Source organism: Coregonus clupeaformis, chromosome 27 (assembly GCF_020615455.1).
Source record: "Coregonus clupeaformis isolate EN_2021a chromosome 27, ASM2061545v1, whole genome shotgun sequence".
NCBI lineage: Eukaryota > Metazoa > Chordata > Actinopteri > Salmoniformes > Salmonidae > Coregonus > Coregonus clupeaformis.
In genome coordinates, this window is record NC_059218.1 from 33,263,037 (window position 1) to 33,280,670 (window position 17,634).

General features: G+C 46.3%; 2 protein-coding genes across 2 annotated transcripts in view; one reads left to right on the plus strand and one right to left on the minus strand.

Moving 5' to 3' along the window:
• LOC121541827 (pyruvate carboxylase, mitochondrial) overlaps window positions 1–17,634 on the plus strand; it is a 107,796-nt gene that overhangs the window by 77,187 nt on the left and 12,975 nt on the right. The window contains exons 11-14 of the mRNA XM_041851141.2: window positions 13,472–13,616; window positions 16,111–16,200; window positions 16,326–16,547; window positions 17,466–17,622. Of these exons, the coding sequence (XP_041707075.2) occupies window positions 13,472–13,616; window positions 16,111–16,200; window positions 16,326–16,547; window positions 17,466–17,622 (614 nt within the window). The remainder of the gene's footprint in view (window positions 1–13,471; window positions 13,617–16,110; window positions 16,201–16,325; window positions 16,548–17,465; window positions 17,623–17,634) is intronic.
• Window positions 297–10,292, minus strand: LOC121541828 (leucine-rich repeat and fibronectin type-III domain-containing protein 4-like). Its single transcript, XM_041851142.2, has 3 exons — window positions 8,412–10,292; window positions 3,297–5,016; window positions 297–1,414 (listed from the first exon to the last, which is right to left on the minus strand). The coding sequence occupies exons 2-3, from the start codon at window positions 4,991–4,993 to the stop codon at window positions 322–324; spliced, it is 2,790 nt and encodes a 929-aa protein (XP_041707076.1). The 5' UTR covers window positions 4,994–5,016; window positions 8,412–10,292; the 3' UTR covers window positions 297–321.

Sequence of the window (17,634 nt, forward strand, 5' to 3'; positions counted from 1 at the left end):
CTCCTCCTCTCCACCCTACACAACACACTCCTCCTCTCCACCCTACACAACACACTCCTCTCCTCCTCTCCACCCTACACAACACACTCCTCCTCTCCTCTCCACCCTACACAACACTCTCCTCCTCTCCACCCTACACAACACACTCCTCCTCTCCTCCTCTCCACCCTACACAACACACTCCTCCTCTCCTCTCCACCCTACACAACACTATCCTCCTCTCCACCCTACACAACACTCTCCTCCTCTCCTCCTCTCCACCCTACACAACACTCTCCTCCTCTCCACCCTACACAACACACTCCTCCTCTCCTCTCCACCCTACACAACACACTCCTCCAGATCTTTGGCAGCCACATTGGAATTGGAGTTGGAGGTGTTGAAGGCGTGCAGGTAGCCATGTGTGAGGGCAGGGGGGTTGTGATCGCTGCCCATGCTGCTCGCTGAACTGGCCGTTGAGGCGCACTGGACCAGCATGCCGTGCACCGACTGGCTCCTCCTGCTCCATATCACACTCAGTCGCTTGGCATAGCTGTAGCAGGTTGTCGTGGTGATCTCGCCCACGTCAAAGGAGCAGCTGCGTGTCCTCCCGAGTGGCGGACGATCGCCCCTCCTCCAGTCCTTCACCCGCCCCTCCTCCTCCCCTTGGGCCCCAGAGTCCAGGCTGCATCTGGAGCCCACCATTTTGTCCAAGTCACTCTCCCTCTCCTCAGAGCGGCGCAGCTTGAGCTTGCCTGAGTGTCTCAGGGTCTTGTGAGCTCTGGGATGGGGTAAGGTTTGGGAGGTGTTGGCAGGGGAGTAGTACAGTGTCACTCTCTCACTCTCAGGGGTGAAAGGGGGGAATATTTTCCCCTTCATGCCCACCTCCAGACCCTGCTTCTCAGCCTTTCTCTCTCCACTGAGCTGATCAGAGTCAAGCGTTGACTTTGACGGTGTCCTGGGCTTGTTCTTGGCTTGGGGTTTGGTTTTCGATGGCAGGGGCTTAGCATGTTGGCCAAGAATGCCTTTGGGCAGCGCCACCATCATCACTCTCCCGTTCCCATTGGTCTGAGCGTAAACGTCCACTTCTCCCTTAGAGGGCAGGAAGTCGTCATGGTGATGGGCAGGGTAGTGGCCTTCGTCTTGGCAGTCTCCACAGACGCGGTGCCTCACCATCATCGCCACGGTGAACACCAGCAGCGTCACCACGATGACCCCGCCCACCATGATTGTCAAGGTGCCGCCCAGGAAATGCGCCTGCAGGGAGCGGCACTCTGGGAAGTCCTCCTTGGTGCTGAACTGGGTGCAGCCCAGGACCTTGGTGGTGGCCAGGGTGGACAACCCGTCGTCAAAGATGGCCAGGACACACAGGCTGTAGTCTGCTCCAGACACAAGGTTCTTTAGCAGGAAAGAGTTGCTTGTAGGAGGCAGAATCCTAATGGGGGGTTGAGGAGTAATGGGGGAAAAAAAGGATATTGAGTCATTTGCTGAGATGAGAAAGATAATCTCTGAGAGCAGCTAGGAGAGGGAGATAAATCTAATGAAATGCAATAAGCTACAGTACAACTCCTAAACGCTAATGATGATAATGAGCATCCAGCTAGAGGAAGGAGGCAGCGTCAGATCTGCTCCTTTGTTGTGGAAATGGGCTTAATCAATAATACTCTGCTGTAGAGGGAGAAGGCCAATAGAGGCTGAGATTGATATTCAGGAAAACGGGAGGCGGACTAGACCAGAGTCTGTTTACGAAGGTTTTTTCATCTCCTCTGAAACGTGTCATGCCAAGCGATGAGCTATTCAAGACAACTCTGAGGCAGTGACACATACTCGCATCCCAATTACCACTACCCCAGGCCAAACACTGTATGCCAGGAAGGACGAGATGGCAAACACTCTGCCGTTTTTAAAGTCTTTCACCCCTCCCGGTCTTCCAACCGACTGCTCTTGTCAGAAAATCTCTTCCTAAATGCTGCAGCTTGTCGTATGGATTCAGACGGCTGTGTATATAAGTGTAGAACAGTAATGAAAATGTATTGGACAGCATATAAATACGGGTGATGAATGCGTTTACCATTGAGAGGTAATTGCGAGCTCTCCAAGGCAGACCTTGAGTAATTTCTAATCTCATCTGGCGGGCAGTTACCCTTTCTGGTGCCCTTGCTCTCCCTCATTCCTCCACACTATCCTCAAATGATCTCTAGCTTTGGGTTACAAATTACTTTGTTAATACATTTTGTTGTTTACATGCAGGATTTGTAATGAAAATTGGAAAGATGGGCTTTACGCGGAACATTAACTCAGAATGTGCGAGCTATTATCTCCATAGGCTTATATTAGGTGAATAAATGAATTGTAAGCTCTATTGAAAACCTGTCAAAGGGATATGCTGTTTAAACAAATGAGCGATGGAGTCCCAGGGACGGTACAAATTAATGTTTGCCGTCATCCATCTTATTTAGCAATGAAGACTACATATACCTTGGCATATATTAGTCATCCAAATGTGTGTATTTGCATACTTATTCTTTTCTCTTGGAAGGCTTAACAAGCAGTTCACCTGTCCTGATTGGGACATCAGGGAATTATGGGATATTATGAGGCATCAAATGTTTAGCGTATGAGACTAACCATCACTTCCTGACTTAGTGGGGGATGAGAGATGGAAATGGCGAATTGGGAGGCTTTCTTCCCGTTTTTCATTCTGACAGCTGTGTGTGTGCGCGCACGCATTAGTGTGTTTTGTCGACAATGTCCTGACAAGTCCTTGAGAATCGTTCAGTATTTGATATAAAACACTGCATGTCTATTTAGGTACCTCTCCCTACCTGGGTTCAGTGTTCCCTAGACCCAAACCCACAATCTCCCTATTCATCTCCATTTGTCAGACTGATGGGATGTGACACTGTCCTCAGATCTGCAGCTTGCACTCTTTTATAAGGACTTCATCCTCCTTTTCCCACAGTCTTCTCTCTCTCTCTCGCTCTCTCGCTCTCCTTCCATTGCCCCATCTCCCTTCCCATCTCCTTCCTATCCCTCTATAAATCCCTTGTTCATACTTTACAGTCCACTACGCCTGCTCTCCTTTAATTCATGTGTCAGTGTTCATGTTCATCACTCCTGGTCCTTGTCATTCAAGGACACTCTGTGATAACTCAGATCAATTGTAAAACCACTGGGGTGTTTTGTACATGACAGTATTACAATAGACCACACAGAGGTGTTTGTTTTGCATCTAGCCTCCTGATCGATTCATGCTTACCCAGTTGGAACTGGCTCTCAGGTTCTGTAGGATGGCTGTGTCGCTGAGGGGAGCTTACCTGTACACCAGGGCATCGTCTGCAGTGCAGTTGTACTGGATCTGGTACATCCACACCAGGTATGGCCCAGTGGCCTGGCCCAGGACCCAGCGCACCTGGGCAGAGGTGGCAGTCACCCCCATGACCCCCATCAAATGCTCACTGGCACTGGCATCTCCATCCCCCCTCTCTCCACTCTCCCCCTCTGTGGTGTTCTTGACGGTCACCACCCCTCCACCACCCTTCCTGTTCCAGCCTGCCCCTCCTCTTCTCCCACTGGAGATGTCTGAGGACCCGGGATCCCCTCGAGGGCTGGTTAGGGGGACGGTGTTGTTGCCGCGGTGAGGGAGGGGGATGATCTTCAGGTCTATCAGGGCCGTAGCCTCCCCGGCAGCATTGATGGCGATGCAGGTGTAGGCCCCATCGTCACGGGCACGGGTCACCAGCACGTCCAGGGTGCCGTTGTAGTAGGAGTGCACACGGCTGGAGTTGGCCACGATGCGGTCGTCTGGGGAGATCCAGTGGATGATTGGCTCTGGGTCTCCGATGGCACGGCACCTCAGTGTGGCCCTCTGGCCCTCCAGCACCCACAGCTTGTTGGAGTGGCGCATGATGAGCGGAGGCTCACAGGTGAACTCCTCTTCTGGGATGGACCAGAAGTAGCGCCCGGCCAGGTGGACGGGAGTGGCACACGTCTCCATGTCGTCCTCGCGGATCAGCCGCCTCAGCCACAGCAGCTCACAGTTACAGTGCAGGGGGTTCCCCCCGAAGCTCAGGCTGATGACAGCGTTATAGGGGGTGGGGCTGACCACGCCCGTCTGGGAGCGGGTGAACAGGGGGTCGGGGGGCAGAGTCTGCAGCCGGTTGGACGTCATGTCCAGACGGGCCAGCTTGTAGAGTTCTCCGAAGGAGCCCTCTGCGATGTGGTCTATGAGGTTGTGGTCCAGGTTGAGGGTGTGCAGGCTGGCCATGTTCTGGATGGCATCCCAGGGGACCTTCCTCAGGTTGTTGTAGGACAGGTCCAGATCCTCTAGCGTCTGCAGGAAGTCATCAAAGGCCTCGGTGGAGACGTCGGTCAGCTGGTTGTTGTTGATGATGAGGTGCTGCAGGTTGGTCAGGCCGGACAGGTCTTTTGGCCCCACCACTGTCAGCCGGTTGGTGTCCAGGTGGAGTGAGCGCAGGCTCTCAAGGTCAGCGAAGGCCAGAGGTTTCAGGGCATGGATGGTGTTCCTGGACAGAGTTAGCTCTACCAGGCCTGACATGTTGGCAAAGTCCACCCTTCCCACCTCCAGGATGAAGTTGTCAGCCAGACGGAGCTCCACGGTGCGCCGGTCAATGTCGGGAGGTACGAACAGCAGGCCCTTGTTGACACAGAGCGTGCTCAGAGACTCTGAGAGGTTTCGGCACACACAGTGGAAGGGACAGATGGAGACCATGCCCCAGGTCTCTCCAGCGGACACGCCCGGGCCCAGCAGAGCAGAGAACACACAGGAGCAGATCACCACGGCCAGCCAGACTACAGTCTGTGGGGTCAGAGGGCAGGCAGGGGGTCTCAGGGAAGGGCTGGTGACCTCTGGCTTGAGTTCAGTAGGAGATAACGGGGTTATTTCCGGGTGGACACCTTTTAGAGAGTGTTGCTTTGGAAAGGGCCTCCGAGAGGATTTTGAGTGGTGTGGAGCCGAGTATGAGTGTGATATTTGTGATTTGGATTTAGGCATTGTTGAGCTGGTTATCCACAGACCTACGGAAGGACAATTGGGAAATCGTTAGATCCTTCATTTCCATTGGTTTTCCCATTCAGTGGCTTTTACATCAGTGCAGTAGAGGTATTGGATTGTACAATTGGTATTTGAAGTTTTAGATATTGACAATTCCACAAACATGTTGGTCAATACTGATTTTGTAAACTGTGATGTGGTTCTGTTTGTGTAGGCCTATGTGTGTAATTTCAGTGAGATATGAGTGAGGCTAGATTTGATATAAACCTCCAAGCCTGGTGGTTTTCCTCAAACTGTTCACTGTTACTGGTTCTGGGGTTGTGGCCATGACTACTGAGTTCCACTGTTACTGGTTCTGGGGTTGTAGCCATGACTACTGAGTTTCACTGTTAATGGTTCTGGGGTTGTGGCCATGACTACTGAGTTCCACTGTTACTGGTTCTGGGGTTGTGGCCATGACTACTGAGTTCCACTGTTACTGGTTCTGGGGTTGTGGCCATGACTACTGAGTTCCACTGTTACTGGTTCTGGGGTTGTGGCCATGACTACGGAGTTCCACTGTTACTGGTTCTGGGGTTGTAGCCATGACTACTGAGTTCCACTGTTACTGGTTCTGGGGTTGTGGCCATGACTACTGAGTTCCACTGTTACTGGTTCTGGGGTTGTGGCCATGACTACGGAGTTCCACTGTTACTGGTTCTGGGGTTGTGGCCATGACTACTGAGTTCCACTGTTACTGGTTCTGGGGTTGTGGCCATGACTACGGAGTTCCACTGTTACTGGTTCTGGGGTTGTAGCCATGACTACTGAGTTCCACTGGTTCTGGGGTTGTAGCCATGACTACTGAGTTCCACTGTTACTGGGGCCTTCTTGTTCTCACCTTCCACTGCCCACTGTTCTGTCACTGTGATTGCCCCATTAACCTGATGCATTACTGTGTGTGTGTGTGTGTTGAACATGAACATTGACACACATGTTCCATCTAATGAGAAGGAATGACATTGGGTTAAAAGCCAGACTACCAAAGGCAGGTCCTTAATGAAGCAGAATAGTGGTTTGTAGGGTGACTGAGTCTCCAGGTCATTCTGTGCAAATGGACTTTGAATGGAAGGCTAGTTGAATTATCTGAGTTACATTACAGGCCTGATTAATGTGACTTTGTTGTGCTTTTCCACGGCTGCTGCGTTTCACTGGGTTGAGAATATTACATTTGTGCTCGTTTGAGCATTATGAAAGGCAAGCTTCTTCTGCTGTCACGCTCACAAAGCACTGTTTGAGTGTGTGTGTGGGGGAGAATGAGAGGGGGAGATGAAGGACCCACCAGGGGAATGATGGATACAACCTATAAATAACTGTGTAATAGTATAAACTGTGTTTGTCTCTGTGCATGCGCTGTGCAATGGTACACATAGACACCTACAAGAAATGTTGTGGTGGGTTTGGTGTGTGTGCTCACTGTAATGTTTTATGCTATGATAAGAGGCTCTTCACTGCATTATCAGAAGTCTGTGTATGGGGTTAACCTTTGGACCTGTATGTCTGAGTGGGAGGGAGGGAGGGAAGAGGGAGGCATGGTAACAGGGTTAGATTCTAAGCTTGACATTCTATCCCATATCTAACAGGGTTTGAATGGATTGTGCATCCCCCTTAGTTCATAGTCACAGTGACTGAGGACTGCACAGTAATGGTTCCTACCTTAGTGTGTGAATACCCTGTTCTCCCAAACAGAACCCCCAGGCCCTCATCTACAGTGCCTTGAGAAAGTATTCACACCCCTGGCCTTTTTCCAAATTTTGTTTTTATAGCCTGCATTTAAAATTGATTAAATGTAGATCTGGTGTCACTGGCATACACACAATACCCCATAATGTCAAAGTGGAGTTGTGTTTTTAGAAATGTTTACTTAAAAATGAAAAGCTGATAGTCAACCACAAAGACCAGGGAGGTTTTCCAGTGCCTTACAAAGAAGGGCACCTTCCTCTCCCAGTTGACGGAGAGGAAGGAAACCGCTCAGGGATTTCACCATGAGGCGAATGGTGACTTTAAAACAGTTTAATGGCTGTGATAGGAGAAAACTGAGGATGGATCAACAACCTTGTTAGTCCACAATACTAACCTAAATAACAGGGTGAAAAGGAAGCCTGTACAGAATAAAAACATTCCAAAACATGCATCCTGTTTGCAATAAGGCACTAAAGTAAAACTGCAAAATAATTTGGCTAAGAAATGAACTTTATGTCCTGAATACAAAGCATTATGTTTGGGGCAAATCCAACACAACACATCACTGAGTACCACTTCATATTTTCAAGCATGGTGGTGGCTGCATCATGTTATGGGTATGCTTGTCATCAGCAAGGACTAGGGAGTTTTTAGGATAAAAATAAACGGAATAGAGCTAAGCACAGGCAAAATCCTAGATAAAAACCTGGCTATCTGCTTTCCAACACACTGGGAGACAAATTCACCTTTCAGCAGGACAATAACCTAAAACACAAGGCCCAAAATATATACTGGATTTGCTTACCAAGAAGACATTGATTTTTCCTGAGTGGCCTAGTTAGTGTTGACTTAAATCGTCTTAAATCTATGGCAAGACTTGAAAATGGCTGTCTAGCAATGATCAACAACCAACTTGACAGAGCTTGAAGAATTCTAAATAGAATAATGTGCAAATATTGTACAATCCAGGTGTGCAAAGCTCTTAGACTTACCCAGAAAGACTCAAAGCTGTAATCGCTGCAAAAGGTGATTCTAACATGTATTGACTCAGGGATGTGAATACTTATGTAATATACATTTCTATTTAATCAATTTTGAATTTAGCCTGTAACAACAAAATGTGGAATAAGTAAAGGGGTATGAATACTTTCTGAAGGCACTGTACATGGCAGTGTTTTAAATAAAAACAATCTGCTTGCTATAGCTGCTAGTATTTTAAATCTGCTCTTATCCCTAGTTATCCTCTTGGCTTCGATATGTTTCCCTCTCTTCAGTGCTTTATGATCAATGGCTAAACGCACAGAGGAAAGACCTAGTACACCTTTTCCATGTTGTTGCATCACCATCCCTCTTAGTCCACCTATCCATATTTACTTTGACTTGAGCTCATCCCCCAAATCAACAAGCGTATGAGCAATTTGTTGCTTGTCAGTTTGTCATTTATATTTTACTCAGTCATTCCTGTTGTTAATATCCTTGTTCTCTGGGATTCACTCAGAACTGTTGCTAAGTCAGTCCATTGTATACATCCTCCAGAATATGAAGAGAGCAAGGATTAGCAGAGTGACATGGGCACAGATAATCACATTTCCTCAGCAGTGTGCAATACAGTCAGGACAGACTGCGAGTTAGATGCTCTATTAAGATAAACACAGGGTTCTATTCTAGTGAAGAAAATAAATGAATATATACTTACAGAAGTTTGCTGCTTATGCTGTTCAGGATGTCACATCCATTGATTCGTTCTGGTAACTGGAGCATGAATCGAAATAATCCGATTTTTTTTTAGTTTTTCAAGCATGAGCCCCGAGGTTTTTAGAGATGACAAGCTTATGTTTTCTATATGAACAAAATATTTGAAATGTGTGAAACATTTCAGTCTGCTTCGTATCGTTTATCTTACATCTTTTCACTAATTGCAGCCTTCAGTCTTCTCCCAGGACAGTATCCAGTCTCTTCTCTTTACTCTGCAGTTATTGGTATTCAGACCCCTCTTTCCTCACGTGGTGCATCTGTCCTTTGCAGAAGCAATGCGGCTCTAGAACATCCTTAAGTCTGTGTCATATCTCTGTTGGAGAGCAGCCTTAGCCATCTGACGTCCAACCCCGTCCTCTCAAACCCCCTTTTTCCTCCCAGCTTCCCCACTGTGTGGGAAGGGTAACAATCCCTTTTCACTCCCTGGTTCCTTCTGTCATGCTACCTTTTTTTGTTGTAGTCCTCCAGACAAGCCCAGGGAAAAGAACAGTGCTGTTAAAGTAGAAAGCTATTAACCGTAGACGTCAACAACCTATTACGATCGCATGTTTCACCTCTGTGGTCACCGTGCTTACTCACAACTCAATCGTTATTTTCCCCTGCCGTCCTGTGCTCTACCAGTCTGATTTGTGGCTCTTGCTGCAGCGAGCGTGTGTGTGTGTGTGTGAGCGAGGGAGAGACTGCAATGTGTGTGCTACTGAGAGGGGAGAACGGAAGAGTGAGATGGAACGGGAGGGGGCAGGGAGAGCCTGAAGCAGTCCTGGCTTTCCATAGATGGGAGAGATGGAATTGGAATAGCTAGGAGAAAATGCAGAAAATGAGCATAGGAGAAATGATTCAAAATGAAGAAAGGAGGTTTTGGAGGAGGGAGAGCCAGCAGCCTCACCCCCGGCTTTATCATTTATTAGCCAAACAGTTGGGCCAAAATAAGGGACGGCTTCATTACTGCTGGGATTAAAGCAGTCAGCATTCTATTTACACAAGCCCTTAGCAGACTACATTCAGCTGGTTATCAGTTGGTGTTTTCCTGTCTGCAATCGCCTGTAGACCACTGCTCCAGTGAGAAACATTATGGAGACACTGGAGTCTAATAAGGTAGCTTTATGCTGAGGTGTCTGAAATGGGATATTGCAGAGACAGTCCTGGTTGGTTACTATCAAGAGGCCTGTTTTGTTAAATCATCAATTTTCGGTTTAAAAGTCCTTTCATCAATTATTCAACATTTGATTACTACAAGTTGATCGCAATGGTCCCCAATGTACCCTGAATGTTAAGTGTGGTCGCGGTGGTGAGGAGTATCTTATTGTTCAGCAGTTTTTGGAGTGAATAAAGAAGTCTGATTGGAGTGCTTTCTTGTCTTCCCTGCTGTGGTCTGGGGCTGTAGAGAGTGAGAGAGAATCTGAGAGAATCAATACAGATGAGGAGAGAAACTACAGTAGGTTTCTCAACCCAAACAGAAGTGATGAAGGTTAATACAGGTCAACACCAGCACCATGGCTGAATCTGACAGCGTGGCTTTTTGCCCTGGAGTTTGAGGGAAGGAGACAAAGGAGGGAGGGGAGGCTTAGCTCCTCCCCCTCCCCCTGGTTCCATACATCCCTCTTGTCTCTGTTCTAATCTGGGCTAGCCGTGTGTGTGTGTTTTAGGTGAGGAGGACTGAGTGACTCACCCTCAGCCAGACACAAACTGGGGCTTTTTCTAGAGGACTGAGTACAGCCATGCTGGAGTGTTATGCGCACCCTACAGGAACACTGTTGTATGTGTCCAACCAATAAGAGCTAGGTAACGCTGCCCTCCTGACAGGTACACTACCGTTCCAAAGTTTGGGGTCACTTAGAAATGTCCTTGTTTTCGAAAGAAAAGCAATTTGTTTGTCCATTAAAATAACATCAAATTGATCAGAAATACAGTGTAGACATTGTTAATGTTGTAAATGGCTATTGTAGCTAGAAATGGCTGATTTTTTTATGGCATATCTACATAGGCGTACAGAGGCCCATTATCAGCAACCATCAGTCCTGTGTTCCAATGGCACGTTGTGTTTGATAATCGAAGTTTATCATTTTTGAAAGGCTAATTGATCATTAGAAAACCCTTTTGCAATTATGTTAGCACAGCTGAAAACGGTTGTGCTGATTTTAAAGAAGCAATAAAACTGGCCTTCTTGAGACTAGTTGAGTATTTGGAGCATCAGCAATTGTGGGTTCGATTACAGGCTCAAAATGGCCAGAAACAAATGACTTTCTTCTGAAACTCGTCAGTCTATTCTTGTTCTGAGAAATGAAGGCTATTCCATGCGAGAAATAGTAGTACGCTGTGTACTACTCCCTTCACAGAACAGCGCAAACTGGCTCTAACCAGAATAGAAGTGGGAGGCCCCGGAGGACAAATACATTTGAGTGTCTAGTTTGAGAAACAGACGCCTCACAGGTCCTCAACTGGCAGCTTCATTAAATAGTACCCGCAAAACACCAGTCTCAACGTCAACAGTGAAGAGGCGACTCCGGGATGCTGACCTTCTAGGCAGAGTTGCAAAAAATAGATTAAGATGGGCAAAAGAACACGGACACTGGACAGAGGAAGATTGGAAAAAAGTGTTATGGACAGACAAATCGAAGTTTGAGGTGTTCGGATCACAAAGAAGAACATTTGTGAGACGCAGATCAAATGAAAAGATGCTGGAGGAATGCTTGATGCCATCTGTCAAGCATGGTGGAGGCAATGTGATGGTCTGGGGGTGCATTGGTGGTGGTAAAGTGGGAGATTTGTACAGGGTCAAAGGGATCTTGAAGAAGGAAGTCTATTACTCCATTTTGCAACGCCATGCCATACCCTGTGGACGGCGCTTGATTGGAGCCAATTTCCTCCTACAACAGGACAATGACCCAAAGCACAGCTCCAAACTATGCAAGAACTATTTAGGGAAGAAGCAGTCAGCTGGTATTCTGTCTATAATGGAGTGGCCAGCACAGTCACCGGATCTCAACCCTATTGAGCTGTTGTGGGAGCAGCTTGACCGTATGGTACGTAAGAAGTGCCCATCAAGCCAATCCAACTTGTGGGAGGTGCTTCAGGAAGCATGGGTTGAAATCTCTTCAGATTACCTCAACAAATTGACAACTAGAATGCCAAAGGTCTGCAAGGCTGTAATTGCTGCAAATGGAGGATTCTTTGACGAAAGCAAAGTTTTAAGGACACAATTATTATTTCAATAAAAAATCATTATTTCTAACCTTGTCAATGACTACATTTCCTATTCATTTTGCTATATTTTCTATTCAAACTCATTTCATGTATGTCTTCATGGAAAACAAGGACATTTCTAAGTGACCCCAAACTTTTGAATGATAGTGTACATACATAATGATTATTCAGCCTAGTGATTTTCTCAGGCGTCTCTTATCTTTCACCACATGGGCCTAACCCTCATTTTGACTATTATGTATAATTTAGATGGAAAATGGGTTAATCTATCTGCAGGATTTGAGAAATGATTTACCTGGGGAAGCTGCAGGGGGAAATTGAATTTGATTCAATCCATAGCTATTCAGAGTCTGGACAATGGAGGATGCGCGGCCAATGGCAGAGAGGATCTCTTCAGGACCAAGGACAGCAGCACTCTGAGCCTTACAGCACAGTACTGTCAGAGAGCAGTATAAACCCGCTGGGGCTGGCCATCTTGACAGCACTGTCAGAACTCTTGCCAGTTGACAAATTGTTCAATATTTGGAAGCAAACAACCCTGGCTTTTTGTGCCTTTTCTCTTAATCATGAATGGCTAATTTGGAAGTGGTGTCATGGATGCATAATTGATCACCCGGTCCAAAGAAGAGGCCTTGTGTCCCCCCCCCCTCTTTCCCGCCCACTTGATGCAGTCATTATGAAAATGTAGTTTTAAAAAAAACGAGCTTAGTTAGCTGTGATTTTGATGGTTTCCCAGAAAGTTCGTAACAGCAAGACTCATAAAATGGTAAGTACAGAGCAAGGAGTGTCAGGGCACAAGCTACATCCTCCATTCTTATATAACTAGAGAACAAGAACCATCTGTTTTGTACGTTTTATTTCTATCGACATTCAGTACCAAATGAATGAATTGCACCATACTGTAATCATAACGTCATACTGACAATGATGCAACTTTTATGAACAAATTTGTCTCTTCTCAGAAAATAAACTAATCTTATTTAGTTTGTGAATTAATATTGCCAATGCAGACTTGCACATATGTTATTAACTTCCTCTGTAATGTTCTTAGTTTGCTTTAGTCTTTTGGGGAGGGTTGGTTCTGTTGTAAGACCTGTAATTAGGTCTACATGTAGAGGAATCTGGGTCAGAGCTCTGGTGCTGTGTAGGCTTACTAGGCTATTTGCTGCTGTTTTGAAGTGTATGGTAGAATGGACTAAGGACTGGAGCAGTAGCCTATAGCTACTATCCTTCTCATTTCTATTATCTTACTCGCTCTCGCATTTCTTCTCTCTGTCTCTCTCTCTCTCTCTCTCTCTCTGTCTCTCTCTCATTTATTCTCTCTCTCTGTGTCTCTCATTTCGTCTCACTCTTGCTGGCTCTGGCTTCCTGCTTCTCTCTCTCTCTGTGTGTGTGTACCCCAGGGCACCTGGCTGAGACAGATGTGCAGCAGGGCACAGAGGAACATGCAGGGCATATGTTGAGGATTAGCTGGGATTCTGGGATTGTTTTGCTTAGTGATCACACTGTGTTTTCTGCACTGTGTGTTTTGGCCTGATAGTGCTCACAGAGGAAGGGACTCAGTGTGGCGGTATTGAGTGTTCTAAGCCATTTTGATTCGGGACTGACCACAAAATGACCCAGCCCTCCAAGACCATTTGCACTTGAGCTGTGCGTTTGCATGTCCAGGCACTTTGCCCTATATCTTGGTTCCTAGTGTTATGTATCATGCAGACTGTCTTCTCTACCATTTTGTCATGGTAACAGCAATCTCTTGCTTTTTCTATTTCTCTCCCCGTCTTCTTTTTTCCTGCACAGACCAACATCCCCTTCCTCCAGAACGTTCTGAGTAACGATCAATTCCTGTACGGCACCGTTGACACCCAGTTCATAGATGAGAACCAGGAACTCTTCAATCTCAAGCCGGTCCAGAACCGAGCCCAGAAGCTGCTGCACTACCTGGGTAAAATGATGTCTTCAATTCACAATTTAAAATAATTTATTTAGGAATTCTTTGTCTCTTTATGTTGGTATAGCTCAGGGTTGCCCAACCCTGTTCCTGGAGAGCTACCCTCCTGTAGGTTTTTGCTCCAACCCCAGGTGTTACTAACCTGATTTCATCTTATCAACCTGCTAATTATTAGAATCAGGTGTGCTAGATTAGGGTTGGAGCAAAAACCTACAGGACTATAGCTCTCCAGGAACAGGGTTGGGCAGTCCTGGTATAGTTTATTATATTTCAACTTTAGACACCACTTACTCAGTCATCTGACGTGTAGCTAATGATGGTCTTGATTCGTTAAAAAATTGAAGCTTCCCTCCCTAGATCAAGATGTGAGATAGTTAGTTGAATTCATACCTGGCTGGAATTAAAGCCTTTTTAGGGCACAACCGTTTGTTCAAGCATAGCCTACCCATGGAGTCTATTGTATTGTACATCACGTCCTTGACTCCACTGAACACTCTGACAACATCCGTTCAAACAAATGACACCTTTGCTATGAATAATTATTTACCAGTGCATTCGGAAAGTATTCAGACCCCTTCCCTTTTTCCACATTTTGTTACGAAACAGCCTTATTCTAAAATGAATTAAATAAATACAAATCCCATCGATCTACACACAATACCCCAAAATGACAAAGCGAGAACAGGTTTTTAGATTTTTTTGCTTATTTATTAAAAATAAACAAATACCTTATTTACATAAGTATTCAGACCCTTTGCTATGAGACTCGAATTGAGCTCAGGTGCGTCCTGTTTCCATTGATCATCCTTGATGTTTCTACAACTTGATTGGAGTCCACCTGTGGTAAATTCAATTAATTGGACATGATTTGGAAAGGCACACACCTGTCCATATAAGGTCCCACAGTTGACAGTGCATGTCAGAGCAGAAACCAAGTCATGAGGTCGAAAGAATTGTCCGTAGAGCTCCGAGACAGGATTGTGTCGAGGCACAGATCTGGGGAAGGGTACCAAAACATTTCTGCAGCATTGAAGGTCCCCAGGAACACAGTGGCCTCCATCATTCTTAAATGGAAGAAGTTTGGAGCCACCGCCTGGCCAAACTGAGCAATCGGGGGGAGAAGGGCCTTGGTCAGGGAGGTGACCAAGAACCCGATGGTCACTCTCTGACAGAGCGCCAGAGTTCCTCTGTGGAGATGGGAGAACCTTCCAGAAGGACAACCATCTCTGCAGCACTCCACCAATCAGGCCTGTATGGTAGTGGCCAGACGGAAGCCACTCCTCAGTAAAAGGCACATGACAGCCTGCTTGGCGTTTGCCAAAAGGCATCTAAAGGACTCTCAGACCATGAGAAACAAGGTTCTCTGATCTGATGAAACCAAGATTGAACTCTTTGGCATGAATGCCAAGCGTCACATCTGGAGGAAACCTGGCACCATCCCTATCAGGATCGAGGGAGCAAAGTACAGAGATCCTTGATGAAAACCTGCTCCAGAGCGCTCAGGACCTCAGACTGGGGAGAAGGTTCACCTTCCAACAGGACAATGACCCTAAGCACACAGCCAAGACAATGCAGGAGTGGCTTCGGGACAAGTCTCAATGTCCTTGAGTGGCCCAGCCAGAGCCCGGACTTGAACCCGATCGAACATCTCTGGAGAGACCTGAAAATAGTTGACAGAGCTTGAGAGGATCTGCAGAGAAGAATGGGAGAAACACCCCAAATACAGGCGTGCCAAGCTTGTAGCGTTATTCCCAAGAAGACTCGAGGCTGTAATCGCTGCTAAAGGTGCTTCAACAAAGTACTGAGTAAAGGATCTGAATACTTATGTAAATGTGATACTATTTTTAATACATTTGCAAAACATAAAACCTGTTTTTGCTTTGTCATTATGGGGTATTGTGTGTAGATTGAGGGGGGGAAATACTATTTAATCCATTTTAGAATAAGGCTGTAACGTAACAAATTTTGGACCAAGTCAAGGGTCTGAATACTTTCCGAATGCACTGTATGCTATCTGGAGTAATGGTATGCTTTTCTCCCATATCATGTAGCGCTGTGAGTTGCCAGGGACCTCACGATACGATATCATCACAATACTTAGGGAACGATACAATATGTATTGCGAATGCTATTCGGTAATGCGATTTGATACCAAACGTATTGCTCACCATATGTCTGCTGCAGAGGGACAAGAGAGAGCCATGAGAAAATTAGTTTTGATCAGTCACGGATATAAAAGTGCTAAAAGTTCACTATTTAAAAAGAAGATGGAGAACAAGCTATAGGATGGAAAAATACCAGAGTTTTGGCACAGGTATAGCTGATTTAGCGCCAGCTAATGCAACCTAGCAATATCGTCCAAAATAATATTGCGGTATTTAACTCTGGATTTTTTCCCCATCACTAATATAATGTATTGGTAGGTTTTACATGCCTACGACAATGGCCAACTCAGGTTTTCTGATGCTCTCCTGCTGTCCTGTTTCAGGTCATGTGATGGTAAACGGACCCACTACTCCCATACCGGTGAAGGCTAAGCCCTCATCTATCGATCCTGTGATCCCACCCATTCCTCTGGGTAAGACTCCAAACATCACAACCTCCTACCAGCTTTCTGTGAAACATCTTTTTTTGTAGCAGCCCATTTTGTCTTAATCCAGTCAGTACAACATAGTAAAAACTGTGTGTATTTATGTGGATTAGGTGAGCCTCCGGTTGGGTTCCGTGACGTCCTGTTGAAGGAGGGTCCAGAGGGCTTTGCCAAGGCGGTGCGTGCCCACAAGGGTCTGCTGCTCATGGACACCACCTTCAGAGATGCCCACCAGTCTCTCCTGGCCACCCGCGTCCGCACCCACGACCTCAAACAGATTGCCCCCTTCGTGGCCCACAACTTTAACAACCTCTTCAGCGTGGAGAACTGGGGAGGTGAGGAAATCTTTGTTTACCACCAGTGCTCGCACTCTTTAAAAAAAATGTATTCTCTATTTTCTATTACCACACATTTTCCATTCTCAATCTGCGCTTTCTGCTTTGCTCTGGCCGATTCTGCCACCTGCCTAGGATTTAGTGGCCTCATTATAAATGTTATATTTTCAAAGATCACAGTTGAGTTGAAAGGTCAAATAGAATTAACTGCTAGGGTCAATTAAAATATGACACTGCCTCAGGGCCGGGTTCACATCATTGAGCAGAGCAAGTTAGTGTACTGTACTGTATCTGGGTTATTCAGGGGTGGGTTCTCCTCTCCTCATGTCTCTGAGGAAAAGGAGGGCCCACTGTTGAAGTTGATATGGGCAGACTGACGGTACGTTTCTAAATAAAGACTGAAGAAAGGCTCTGCCTCATCTGTAGCAAAATGACGTATGAAAATACATGTTTTATTTGGGTAACTCTTTTTACAAAATAAGCTACAGGAGGTCACCTTAGCACCCTGAAAAGTGAATCTACTGTGACAGTGTTCAAAAACATTTTGATGTTGAGGGAGCTGGACATCAGACTAGGGAGAAAGTCCTTCCTTCTCTGTATGAATAGGAGAGATTCATAGTCTATTCAGGAAATCTGTCCATATACTGTCTAGTAGATACAGAAGCAGTCCAAATGCTGATGTTTATGGACTTTATCATTTACATTTTACTCTTATCCAGAGCGACTTACAGGAGCAATTAGGGTTAAGTGCCTTGCTCAAGGGCACATCGACAGATTTTTCACCTAGTCGGCTCGGGGATTAGAACCAGTGACCTTTCGGTTACTGGCACAACGCTCTTAACCACTAAGCTACCTGCCGCCCCATCATCAATGGAGTCTGTTGCTATGGCAGTTATTGATTGTTCCTCTTCTGTGCAGGTGCTACCTTTGATGTGGCGATGCGTTTCCTGTGTGAGTGTCCATGGAAACGGCTGCAGGAGCTGAGGGCTCTGCTGCCCAACGTGCCCTTCCAGATGCTGCTCAGAGGAGCCAACGCTGTGGGCTACACCAACTACCCCGACAACGCTGTGTTCAAGTCAGTACCTCT

What these genes read in the sequence shown, in the direction of transcription:
- LOC121541828 (XM_041851142.2), bottom strand. Translation starts at nt 4,993, where the DNA reads ATGCCTAAATCCAAATCACAAATATCACACTCATACTCGGCTCCACAC. An exon ending in GACGATGCCCTGGTGTACAG is followed by an intron (nt 1,415 to 3,296) that starts GTAAGCTCCCCT and finishes ACCCCCCATTAG; the next exon opens with GATTCTGCCTCCTACAAGCA.